The 14,283-nt window shown below is 36.9% G+C and overlaps 1 protein-coding gene across 1 annotated transcript; it reads right to left on the bottom strand.

Moving 5' to 3' along the window:
• Nucleotides 1-9,791: 9,791 nt before the first annotated feature.
• Nucleotides 9,792-14,275, bottom strand: LOC142976820 (uncharacterized). The gene is made up of 9 exons (XM_076120389.1): nucleotides 14,158-14,275; nucleotides 12,723-14,019; nucleotides 12,429-12,648; nucleotides 12,215-12,346; nucleotides 11,939-12,035; nucleotides 11,462-11,560; nucleotides 11,105-11,253; nucleotides 10,679-10,852; nucleotides 9,792-10,326 (listed from the first exon to the last, which is right to left on the bottom strand). The coding sequence occupies exons 1-9, from the start codon at nucleotides 14,158-14,160 to the stop codon at nucleotides 10,179-10,181; spliced, it is 2,319 nt and encodes a 772-aa protein (XP_075976504.1). The 5' UTR covers nucleotides 14,161-14,275; the 3' UTR covers nucleotides 9,792-10,178.
• Nucleotides 14,276-14,283: the final 8 nt, after the last annotated feature.

Genomic DNA, 14,283 nt, shown 5'->3' on the forward strand with positions numbered 1-14,283 from the left:
CAGACGGCACGCGCGCTATTAGCCCCCACGACCGCCGCGGCCGCTGTAGGTGCTCCCCTCTCCTGACCCACTACCTACCACGTGTTACATCATCTCAACTCGCCGGAGCCCACACGCGACTCCTGATAAAAACACGTAATAACTCTGATTATTAAAAATAAAACTGATAGTATCGTGTTTGGGTCCGTCTGGCTCTACATCTGATGAAATCTTAAAATAGAATCCATCAATGAACGCGATTTCGCAAGCGTATTTATTTGTCCACTAAGTTTGGTGTCAGGTTTGAACTTGATTGCATTACTATCAGTGTTTGTTACACTTTGCTAAGGTGCGTTATCGTGTGACATCGTATGATCTAAAAAATGTTAACTGCACAGTTCAAAGTCCATATTGAGCAATATTTACATCAAATAATGTGGCCTGATTTGTAAGTTTATTGTCCTCTCACACACCTATTGGAATACAAATATATGTTGAAATATTGTGGAGTACTTCCTGTGTGACTGTTGTTATCAAACGGCAGGCTTCTGAGTAAACCTATGAGACGTTTGCATAACGCCCGTTAACGCCGTTAACCGATATTGTAGCAAATGAAGCAGTCAAGGGCAAATTTAACTTAACAATATTTAACATAAATATTCTTATAACGTCAAACAAGTAAGAAACACCAAATTAAGCTTAGGGTAAAAATATGGTCTCAGAAGAAAAAAATGGTAAAGACGTCTTTAAGCTTTGCGCCTTTGAACAAAGAAGGAAAGCTTGTAAAGCCTTGTGTATGTCCGAAGGCAATCAAAATTGAATATTAGGTAAATTAAGTAATCTTTGTAATTGATGTAAACGGGAGGTATTTTAGTCGATGTGTATGTTTTATTTTTATAAGCATTTGTCATTTAAAAAGGAAATAAACAAAACTCACGCGATGTTTATTGTTTATTCTAGTCCTTACAACATCATGTCACATCAAAATTGTTATCGCCTATCTTACAAATAAATATAAGCTCGTACGATTTTGTTAACATATTTGATGAATGAAACACACGCTCTAAATCTTTAGTCTACAGTTCAAAGTCCGAGTATATCTCTATAGTATCTTATCACCTATAAGCCATGGTTTTGACCTTATATACAAAAACTAGAATATGCTTAGAATAGTTCGTAGTAAAACTTCAGAGAAGTTTATGTTTAATGGCTGAAAATGTAAAAATAATTAGTACACCTAATTATGCGGTTACTAATCTTTATCAATTGAACCTGATCGTACACTAGCTATAATTTCAGTTTGCATAGCGTGAGCGTTGGTTTTATACTCACTTCAAAATTTTACTCAATTATGTGTACTGCGTGTTTACTGAATTGTACACAAAAAATAAAATATGTCGGGCGCACGCAGACAGCATTACTTTGGCAGACGATATTGTTTGAATACCTACGAACTGTTCGTGGTGGGCCAATCAATCATCGGCGTTACCTCGTGTATCACAGTTAGTTGTGTGCAGAGCACGCGCCCCCGATCTCCTCACATTTTTAGCCACACACCCAACTTTGTATCGTATTGCATCATACGTGCTCACCCATTATCAGATTTCGTCATTACCGGAGTTTTTTTTTATAAAAAAAATCCATCACGTATTGCGCCGCAGAATAAGATATAACGTGAAGATATCAATCTCGTTAATTAATCGTTTACAAATAGGTAGGTATTAGTTTATGTTTCAGATAAAATGTCAAATCTGCCTTTGTGAAGATTTTCTTGCAGATTTTTATCTTTTGTTTTATTTAGAGGTTATCAGTGAATATTTAAAATCTTCAGTATATTAGGACCGATTAAATCATACATACAAATTAAGCCGCAGGTGTACGATTAGGACATTTGGTTTTTTGTAAAAATCATGTCCCTCGTCCTCATGGCTCCGAACTCAAGCGCATCTAACATAATTTTTTTATAAATATTTTTTTGCGTAATTATATTAAGTACTAGATCGTCACAACAGTTTTGAATCAGGTGTTGCAGATAAATATATGGATTAAGTATACCAAAATAGAAACATAATAATTGTTATCATAATTACTTTTGCTAAAGCGGACAATAAAATTCAGACTTTGATTTTACATTTTTTTTAAAGTATGGTACCCATTTTTTCCTAGCTGTGTATATAAATTTAACACCCTGTCTTTCCATTAATATGGAGAATTAACAAAATGACTTGATTTAGGTATTTATCTATTGCAAGGTAAGGTTGAAGTCAGATAGTTCTATTAGCTTCGTTTGTAATAAGCAATTACCAAATATGAGTCATCGAATTGTCGATTTATCTATAACGTTCGCTACCTTGACCGTACCTTTTTGATAATACAATTAATACAATACGCTTCGAAGCTCTTCTATGACACAAATTAGGTATATCAAAATACATCAAAAGATGTAACGTTACCAACCGGAAAGCGATGAGAAACTGACATAACTTATATTATTGTGACTAGTTGTCAGATCGCCGCCGCTTAACCACAGTTAACCTAGTTAGATAAACAGATACAGGGGTCTAAATGTTCACGTTATTTACAGCAAAATGTATCAAGGTTCTTAAATCTCAATGACCTAAATACTGTGAGGTGTATGAGGTCGAAACGTCTCACGCCGACGCGCCTCGCGCACTGGAAACTTTCCTCATTTGTGCGTATTTCGTAGTATTAGTTGTATTAGCGACCACAAATGTATTAAAATGTGACATTTTTATTATCTGTGTGGTCTTGGAGCAGTTTCTTCGAGGTTCAAGGGGTCATAGGAAACTTTATCACAATAAAAAAGAACGTCATATTTGAGAGCATGATTTTTCCAGAAATGTGTTTTACCCAATTAGGGTTCCGATAATATAATGATCTGTATTAAATCACGGATACATTTAATGCCTCAGAGCTGACATAACAATGGACAGTGCATGTAGAGTCGAAGAAGTCAATCGAGACGGGACGTCAGATGTCTGTGTTATAGGTACCTATGTATGTAAAGCAAGAATTTCAACCTGACGCTTCAGGAACGTTAAAACAATTTTCCATGTTCTAAGTCACGCAAAGAATCCGTGTGACATAGGAAAAGAGTCATTTGAGGAACATGAGGAATGATCACGTGAAGGGCGATTAAGTTATAATTAAATATATTATATAGTAACCTCTTCCCGACCTCACGATATTTCATGCGCGTATCTGCTTCAAACCGGTTCAGATTATTAATACTTGGCCACCGAATTATTATACCATCGGGTTGTACCCGGAATATTCTGCATTATTTTGTACATTTGGTACTTAGAGTAATTATTTTTGGGTTTTTTTGGTGAAATTTACACGTGCCTATAAGTATAACAATTTTAACTAATATTTACAAAGTTTCCTTGAAGTTTTCCTCATATTTACGTAAGCAGGCATTTTAAAGAATGTCGTTCGTTACACAAATTCGTGCCAAATTAATTTACATTACTATACATATAACTTAAAATTAGGTAGCTTTCTACACGATAGCTATACTATGGTTAACGTTCAAAATGAGCATTTTTTAAAATTAATTTAGATTTATATGAACATCGTTGATAACGGTATCTTAAGTAGCGTAGATGGCGACGCCCTACTTAAGTTCTACAATGAATGAATGTCGAGATAATTACCAAGATCGTATGATTTTTATGATTTATTTCTTATGTACTTAATTTATAAGTTCAGCTAAAGGATAAGCTGACCACGAATAAAAAAAGCAAATCAATTATATTATGGAATACAAATTTTAAGAAGCTTATGAAAGGAATTAATGTAAGAACACATAAAATGTATATAAAGAAGTTAAAGGAATTAACAAAGGTCGCGAAATTCATTAATGTCTTGATAAAACGTTAGTATGTTAAATAGTAATTATTTTGATAATTCCATTCAAGACGATACATCAACAGTATTAAATATTCAGACGCAAATCGTTCAACGGATATCTGTTCCGTTGCGGTTTGAGAAAAACAAACATGTTCATCGTTGACATAAAATTTCCTTTCGTATATTTCCACTATTTATGTAAAATTCTGGAAATTCGTTATTGATAAACCGATAACAATAGGCCTTACTGCCTATTAGCTTTGCATTGGCTGTTGAACTATTTTGTTGAAGATAAACAAAATATGTTACATGCTCTATATAATTGTATTAAAAAGAAAGGCTTGTGAAAGGTAATAGGTATATAAAATAGTTAAGTTTATCCAGCTAGTGATTATGTTTATTTATCGCTGAATTATGAAAGTAGATAAGCTGGAAAGAAATTGAGGTAGGTTGAACAAGTGATTCATTATCAATGCTTCATTAATTACCATGCTATCTTTGTCGTGTATTTGCTATGTAGGTAGTTATAATATAATATGTTGTGCCTACTTAGGCGCCAGGCACACAGAAATATCACTAATATGTATACGAAGCTAGTATTCTATTAGCAGTATTTTATTAATGTCATAAAAACAATAGACAATAGAGAAAAAAATATAATAATTATTATTATGGACATAATATTAAGAGTTCCCTGTTTCTTTTGATTAAAAATCACGTTGGAACATCTCGTATAGTGTAATGTGTGGTGGCACGTGGTGGTTTACCTAGTTATGATAATTTTACTACAATGACTATCAGTGACATTGAGGCGCAGTCATCGAACCTGTATCTGTATCTCATTTGGGCGGGTTATCAGCCAGCCACGCGCCAGATAACCCCGCCGCCTATATAAATCGAGCGATCTTAACACGACCATCAGTACACAAGCAAGCGGTAAACGATAAACACTATTATAGCAAACATAGCAAACATTAGCCAGCGTTCAACATTTATAGCTTTTTTACGTGTACTTTATTGTGAGGAAAAACAAAAACATTCAAGATGCGTCTGTACCACTACCTACTAGTCGTACTGAGTGTGCTGCTGCTGGTGACCGGCGGCGAGGCGAGGCCGCGCACGCAGAAGAACCACGTCCACAAGCGCTCGTTCCCCTGCTTCCTGAAGCTGTGCAGTTACCCGAGGGCGCACAAAGTGCAGCAGCTGCCCTAGCCACAGCGAGCCGCGGCGCGCGCGCACCGCAAGGCTACGGTCTACAAGAAACAAATATGGACACCTGCGTTCCATATCATCCATATCCAATGGAAAAATCTAGAAGACAATTAAATTACGTGAAAAGAAGAAGTGCGAAAAGTTGGAAGCAGCTCTTCGCGTGCCATCTGAAGATGGATTATCTATTAATTAACTATGATATTAATAGATTTTTTCGACGGGGATTGAAACTCGTCGAGTGTATTCGGCCTATATTAGGCTTCCGCCTGACAGAAGTCATCTGTACTTAATAATGGAAATGTAGTATTGTTATCATAGGTTTAGAACTAGAAGTCACGACAGCAGAGAACAAGTAAATTGTAGAATGTTCCTGTGTTGTATCGTAACGTAACAATTGATCAGTAGTTATGTAAACGTAGTATTGTTTTGGTTATTGTTTTTTTTAAGTTAATTAAATATTTATTGTTTAGTTTAAGATAACGATTTTATAAACAATAAAAAATGTGTCTTATTATATCTGTCTCTTTATTGCTTCATCCCATTATTACAAACTTGAAGTCAATGATTACAAACTTGACCAAAGTATTCCTCATGTTAATACTTATTATATTACAAAATAGGTTCTTATTCCTATACTATAAGTAAAGGTTATATACCTGGGTATTTACTCGTGATTCTGATAATTAAAAAAAAAAAAATACGTCACCCTATAGGTGACACTTTCGAAAGGAACCTTTGCCATTGGGGGAAACCCACAAATAATCACGATGGTTAAAAATAGATTTTTGTTTAAAATATTATAATCAAAGAGGGAGCACCCTATTACGTCATTAGATATTTAAATATTTTTTCGAATCTATTAATAGTTTACTATAAAAATAAATAGTAGGTGGGATGAATCAACGTTCCATTGAACCCTAAATGATAAAACGCAGATGATATTCGAATGTTAAACGTTATCTCTTTCTCAAGATTCTTAATTGTGTGATAAAGACACGTAATTTTTAATTAACTGTTGCAGTGACCCGTCTTTTATCATTTCAAAACTTGAGGATTGCTCTTATACCAGTTTTTTATCTCCCTCATCTATGGTGTGAGTTATAAAGCTGTTAACATCGTGTAACTTATGTAAGCGATAGGAAATGTATGTTTTTTTAAGCTGCGTATTAGTACGTGGAAAACATGTTGCACTTCACGCGCTAATGAAATTAAATGATCTATAATACATACGCAAATGTGACGTCCAACACTAGATAAATGTCTTAGAATTAGAAAGCGATTGTCATTCACGAGTGTAGTGACGATGTAATAGCGAAATATTTGATAATACTCTCACAATAAGATAAACATCATCGATCAAACGTGATTGATCAATTTGATTCATATTTGGGGCCACAAGTACGTCCGCCTGATTTCTGATATATCATTTACGTAAGTAAACCAGGCCTGGATAATATACTAGTTCATTCTGGATTAAAATTTTCCTCGGCGACAGATTACTTGCACACGAAAAAATTATAATATTTATTAGTGAAACAAAATTTTAATCTACAACAGACTTGACCATGTAAAGATGGGTAGAAGGATAAGATATAGTAAAGAAATATAGTTAAGTTTATCTACTTATTTCAGAGTTTACCAAACATATTATGTTTCTTGCGACTTGCGATACAAAGCGTTACATTTAAATGACGCCCAACGGACTGTTTGTTTTTCTTTTTTTTTTCGTGTTTACGGCTTGTCTAATATGAAAATGGTCTGAGATAGTCAGTGTCGATGAATTTGATAAGTCGGATTTAAGGTTTTTATCGTAAATCTGTTAGTGGAGGCTTTATTTTTTATTGTCATCTTTCCGCTTGAAGTCAGCAAGACAGGTAATCGTTGCGTACACTTGCATAATACTTATTTTTATATTAGCTACTTTTATCAGAAAACGTTGCATAAAATAGGATTGATTAAAATCAGGGCGTTGTCACGACATTTTATAAACATAAACTGTAAAGACAGATCTACATACACACTGTATAATACAAGTTAAATAACATACATACATTGATAATTACTAATGTTCTCGATAACTCGGCGTATCTTTACGATTCTTTAAATGAACTAGAAACTAAGCTATCGCCGCTAACAGCTGTCATGAGCTGAATCGTATGATATTACCGACAATAGCTGCACCTTCCAGCACATGCAAAATAAAACTCTATTGTGTTGTAATAAGGATCATAGATAGTGTCTGTATATGTTAGTATGAGGGATTGTCATCACGCGACCCCCGACCCGCGGTTCTTTTCACTGTCGTAAAGATAGTCAACGTGGGTGGGACCCGCAGATATACAGATTGTGGATATGTATTATTATTAATTTATTACACACTTCTGGCGCTGTTTCTTTTCAAACTTATTAAGGAAGACATAAACTTTCGTAGGATCAAGTAATGAAGGTTGTATGAGTATCTTTAGGTGGGTCTACGAGAGGTCTACGGCGCTACGAGCTTTCGAGTTGACGGGCAAGTACGGTCGAATCGAATAAAAAATATGCCTTGGTACGTCTAAAAGTATTCTTGTCTTTAGATTTTTATAACAACTGTCGCTATCAAGGTAAGACAGGTCTGTATTGGTATATAGAATGTTTGTCAGTACTATTTCACGAATCATCAATTTTTTACGAAAATACTGGCTTTTGTTCTATGTAGGTTAGTAAAAGTACATTCAAGCAATCAATCATTTTAACCCTATCATCACGTCGTCTGGTATGCGGATCGACAAGACGTGGCCATCGACACCTGAACAATCTAATTATAATTATATCTTAATCGGTAATGAAACTGGAGATAACGATTTTTTGATAAAAACCGGACATGTCCGGTTCAAACCATGTTTAAGAAACAAAATCTCTGAAGTGTCTATTGACTTTGAAAAGTGAACGAGATAAGTTTCAAGTTGTTCAAACTGATCTTGACAAAGAAAATTGATTGATAAGAAACTGCAACTCACTTCGGGAGCTTGTACAAAATAAAGGTTTCTAGGTACTCGCTTAAAATATATAAGCTGGCTATGTCAGCAAATGATTTCTTGTTGTAGAGATTGATCTTACATGAGTAGTGATAAGTATCACGGCGGAGTAGTAGGCGTCGTTATCTGAATGCACTTACGTCAGGGTAATCTCAGGTCAGATCACAAGATAATCGCTTTGTTATTAGATTTTAGTTCCACAATACTGGATGCACGTAGAAAGTTATCAATAGAACATATTATTGACCATATCGCGTCAGCCTTGGCTCCAGTTCGCGTGCACTTGGCGAGTGCAGCTGCACTGGGAAGGGCTACACGCACACAGGGACAGCGGTCAGCTGAGTTCACGCACACAAAGTTAGAGTACTTGTGTACTTGTTTAGTTGTTTCTACGTAATATTTTTGCTTGGTCAGTGAATGTGCGCGGACAGTTATCTGTGACTCGGTTGCGGGGACGCATGCTTAGATACACGTGCAAATGTTTTGTAGTATAGTAACGCCACATTAATCAAAGACGCACGTAAAAACCCACGTAGCTAATGTAGAATTGACTTGCCTACGTCTGTTCCTTGGGAAATTATGGGATAAAACGACCAAGATTCGCCCTTGACTTGTAGACATAAAGTGCACACAGTGTTCACTGTATAAATCTCATTTTTGAAGTCTGGACAAGTCGTATAGACACTCATGACAATGAATAGGCCTCATGCATTTCTCACATTTAGGAATTGCTAAATAATTGTTCCCGAGTACGAAATATATTTTTTTATTACTTTTCCAATAATCAAGGGGTAAAAGGGGGGTGGGTACAGTACACTGTGTGGCAAGGATTTCTTCCCGAACGAGGATGGGGAAGGGGCCTTAAGTTAAACATGCTTAACTACACCACTTTATTTCTTAATTTTCCTAAAACCTTAGTTTAATATGATCTACATACAGCCTAAGTCTATTGTCTATATCATGAATAATTAAATAAACCACAAGTCATATCTACATGCTTTATTAAAAACATGAATGTCATCTTACTTTACATCGGCAGTAACGAACACAACCTACCTAACGATAGATCAAAATGTTTACAAAAACACCAACACATATAATGTAAATACAATATATTATTTACAAAACTATTCAATAAATATCTTATTATTGGCTCAACGAAAACAATTTGGAACGAGATAAAGGTGTCACATAGGCTGTTTGGTTACGATGGGCTCTACTGAAAACATGAATGAATATTTTTAATAACAAGCCTTATCGTCAAGAGATAATGCAGATGAATTATTGTAATTGTCTCATTTGTTTAAAGAAATTATATGTATTTGTAATGAAACATGTTCAAAGAAATGTCCAGTTTGTTTCACGAATAAACTCCATTTTTTACAATTATGATAAAGCGTGACTTCGTGAACTTATAACTCATTTGCGGAAAGAGAAGGCGCTAAAAGTAAACTTAAGGATTGTTTATGCAACATAAACTTTGAGAAGTACTAAGTATTTTGTATTATCTGGTCGTTTACGCCCAGTACCCCGCATGGTAACCAAATAACCACGATTTTACAACATTATTTCACTTATCTTTTTGTATTTTTCATTATTATAGTTGTCAAGGAAGTCAATCAGAAAAGCACTAAAAGATTCGAAATACATTTTACAATATTTTAGCTTTTTTTGCAGAATATACTGAAAAACATACATAGCCATATTGAATTCTGCCTAAGGTTTACAGAAAAAATCGAATATGTTTTTAAACAGCGTGGAATTTTAAGGTTATATGGCAAAACAGAGTTGTAGTAAGATAGGGAATAAACCAATTTCAATAGATAGTTGCTTTAAATTCAACAAAAAATAAACAGCCTTTAATGCTCCTGAACAGGAAAATGCCGCTAACGAGTGGACACGTTTGATGACTCACGATTTGGGGACATAAGAACTCTCTCAAACACTCACTGATTTCTTACAAACAAAACTCACACTTAAAGGGCACTTTATAAAGGATTTAGATAGTAAACCTTGGTACAGTGTCGGTCACAGGCCTGTATTACGTCTGAGTGCAGATCGCGTGCCGGGACATGCGTCGCTAGGCGTTCGGTGACGTCACCTGGTCTCCGGGGGCCCGCACAGCAACAACTGGTCGTATTTCTTCATCTGTCTGGACGCTAGTTCCACTTCGACATCGGTCAGGTAGTAAGCCTCGAAGTTTGCTAACGGACGGAGCATCGAGTACAGTCTCTCGGCGTATTTTCTGCATAAAAATAATGTCATTAACAGTTGATAAAAATAGAAGGCACGTAAGACATACATTACATACATACATAGACATTCATAGACATTAGACAGACATAACTGCAGCGTCGCCGCGCGTCGACGCCTGCAGTTACCTCTGCCGTTGGGAATATGCCACTCGTGTGTAAGAGCTCTTAATCATCATTAACCGGTCAAAACAACAACGCCAAGCTTTTTAAGCATTAGCTTCGCGGAAGCGTTCGCTTTAAAATTAAGCTCTACACATATTGTTAAAAAATTGTAATCGTTTTTGATTTGGAGATGGAAAACGTTGAGTTACGAGTATGTGATAAATGCAATATATTATATACCTGGCGTCAGTGCTCTTGTCGTCGAGCAGCGAGGCAAGCGAGCGCAGTGCGTGTCGTCGTGCGGCGGCGGCCGTGGGGGGGCGCGCACGCAGCAGCTCGCGTCCTCCGCCGCCCAGCGCGCAGCACACCACCAGGAGCCGCGCCGCCGCGCAACGCACCAGCGCGCTCTTGTGACTGACGTATACACGACACAAAAATTGCTTATTACAACTATTTTCACATAGCTATTCTAGATCGTCAAGTGGGCTTTGCTACCAGAACTTGATAAATATAATTGGCTCTATCAAAAGTTTGGCGAATAATCGTAAACCTTTCTTTAATAAGCTTTATTTAAAAATAAGCTGCCACTGCAAAATGCCCATTGCTATCTATATATTATGGTAAAATCTATGTCTACGTCGTAATTTTAGCAATATAATTACTCACTTGGCACCATGTATGCATAGCGCAGTGACAATGTGACACAGGTCGACGCCACACACGATGTCGTCCAGTGCCACGTTGGCCGCGCGCCTCACAGGCCGACTGAAGCTGCCCGTCTTGATCAGCAGGATTGTTATCGCTTCGTAAAAATCCTGAAGGAATCGTAGTTAATAGCTGATTGTATAATAGACACACAGGTACATGATGTATGCATGTAGCCTAAACTGCATGAAATTTCTTTGATGGTTATATTTCGTAGTGGGTGTGGAAATTATGTTAAAATTTTACCTTAACTTGATTAATTTAAGCAATTAGGTAATTTGATTGTCAGTTTAATGTAGTTCCTCATGTGAAACTTACAGGTTTTTTAGTGTAGTTGGTATTCTTGAGAATGGCTGCTAGAGTACCGCACGCGGCTCGCGCCACTTGTGTCCTCGGCGACTCCACGTGTGACGTCACCTTACACATAGAAGTGAAGAAAATGTCGGATCAATGAACTTTATAATTTACTTGCTGACCCGCGCAACTTCGCTTGCGTCACATAAGAGAGAATGGGTAAATTTTCCCCGTTTTTGTAACATTTTGTACTCGTACTCTGGTCCTATTGGACGTAGCGTGATGATATATAGCCTATAGACTTCCTCGATAAATGGACTATCTAACACTGAAAGAATTTTTCAAATCAGACCAGTAGTTTCTGAGATTAGCGCGTTCAAACAAACAAACAAACAAATTCTTCAGCTTTATAATATTAGTATAGATTAGTATAGATTTTGCAGGCAGTGTCAGGTCTATAATATCTCACGAAAAATAATAATCATAATATAGAACATTTACTTGTCTCAGTAGATCCGCAATGCGTTGTTCAGTGATAACGCCCCAGAACTTCTCCAACACGCGTGGAACGTCGTCTAATGTGTCTGTTACATCAAACCTACAAATAAAAGAGACAATTTTAAGCAATCAATCTTATAAATTCTCATGAAAATAGTGGTAGTTTTCAACACTGTAAAAGATGGAGAGTATTATCGTGAATTCGGCGGTAATAGTAATAGATATAGGCTATTTTCAGTTCATAACTTTGCGTAACAGTAGTTGTGACGTATATCTCACCAAGAAGCGGAGCGCAGTTTCTTGAGCAGCTCCACACAGATGAGCTCACATCCTCGCTCTGCAGTTTCCGTTACCCTCGGCTGAGGCTCACCATAGTCTGTGTTCGGCGAACAACTTCTACTCTCGTACGTACTAAAGTAAGATAAATTTTACGTCCTTGAGAAAGTGCGTTTCGAATTTATCAATGTTTTAGCTAAGTTTTAGTGACACTTACTGCATGCTATACTTAGAGTGGCTGGAGCTCCTACTTTTGTGACTCATCTTAAGTTCTTGAATCTTATCTTTGATGTTTATAGGGATCTGCGGATCGGATATGAGCGACTCCGGTTTAGGAGAATCTGTGTACTGTTCAGATTTAGTCACGGTGGCTGTTGAGTTTCCTTCTAGGTGGATGGGTGGCAGTAGGATAGTCCCGTAAGGTCCTCTGTCAATATCTAGGAAAGACAAAATATTATTACGCTTTAAGCCAACCATCAGTTTCGTTGAAATACGTATCACCTTTACTTACCACTTCTGCCACTAATAAGTGTACCCTCTCCCGACGCCAGCTCTTTGGCGCTGATCTCCCATCTGTCTAAAATTTTATTCTCATCTCTTCGATCTTCGAACACACACGGTAATGTACCCGCTCTTAACTGTTGCTTATTAGAATTAATAGTAAACAAATGATTTAAATTGGGACCACAAGGCTGATTTGTTTGAATAGGTGGTAGTTTTAGTGCTTCTACTTCTCGTTCTTCGGGGAACAACTTCACTTTTATGCCTGCTTTATTTGTGAACAGTACATCTTTGTCTTCATCATCTGGACTTTCGACGATCGAAGGTGTTATATCGACCAAACTATCTTTCCTCGCGACTGACTCCTCGGTTAAAGGTGTTAGCTGACCAAAACGTCTTTTATCCTGGTCAAATGATCTGTGCGTGTGGAAATCAACACTCTGACATAATTTTGTGTATAACTCAGCGACATCTCGATCAACAGATTTGGGCGTGTCACAATCTTCATCATTGTTGTTATCTTTGTTGGGCCTTTGTCTCACCGGCTCTGTCAATGAGTCCTCCTCTACGTCGGTGGTATCAGCAGATTGTTCAAAGTCACTACTACTTTCGTACTCGTTTTCTTCTTCACACAATATATTTTCTTTAGACTCGTCATCTATAATGTTTATAATTTTTTCAGAAGTCGACGGACTCATCGTACCATCACTTTTATCATAATCCGGTTCAGTCCGCATTTTTGAAGAGCAGTCCTCAAGAGAATTGGTTAGAAGTTGGTTCATACTACTACTCCCAAGGGCACGATAATCAAATACAGTTTCACTGATAGATACAGGGTTCTTTCCAGCTGAAACTGCTATTCTGTATTCATAAGTTTTGTTTTCTGTTATTGATATGAAAGATGTTTGTGTTTCTAATGAATTGTTTTCGACGATCGGTTTGATCCTCACTCCTTCGCTCTCAGCTAATTCTATGATAGTTTTGCTCGTTTGTGTATATATTTCTTGTGCAATAAAAGAGCATCTGTTGAAATTGGTAGATGACTCGGAATTTTTCTTAGATAGTTCACAATGCATGTCTCTGTTAACATTAAGAGAAGGCTGTTCCCTGGTGAGCGCGAGGCACTTGTCGCGCGGCGAGTCGCTGGCCTCGGTGTCGTACTCCAGCACGTACGTGTCCATGCCTGACGAGTTGTGTTTGTCGGAGCTACTGTCCGTGAAGTCGAACGAGTACACGATAGACGTGGCTACACTCTTTTGTGACTCTGTCTGTTTTACAATGCCTATTTCTTCATCAATTTCTTCCTCCTGCAAAATGCGCTCTTTAAAATGAAATAGTATTGTTACTGTTGACTATCATTTCTCTTTAATACTGTTGTTAAGGTCTGGGTCGAAGAAATGACCAATGTTTGAGAATTCTGTTTATGATTGTGTCTGCATACTTACCATATTGGACAATTTGGAACAAAAATAATATAAACTAGAAGTAGTGCCACTTGTGTAACCACATAAACGCGTACCCTTATGTATTTACAAATATTTCAGTGCAATTCTGACGGGCCATGACAACTT

This window comes from Anticarsia gemmatalis, chromosome 11 (assembly GCF_050436995.1).
Source record: "Anticarsia gemmatalis isolate Benzon Research Colony breed Stoneville strain chromosome 11, ilAntGemm2 primary, whole genome shotgun sequence".
Taxonomy (NCBI): domain Eukaryota; kingdom Metazoa; phylum Arthropoda; class Insecta; order Lepidoptera; family Erebidae; genus Anticarsia; species Anticarsia gemmatalis.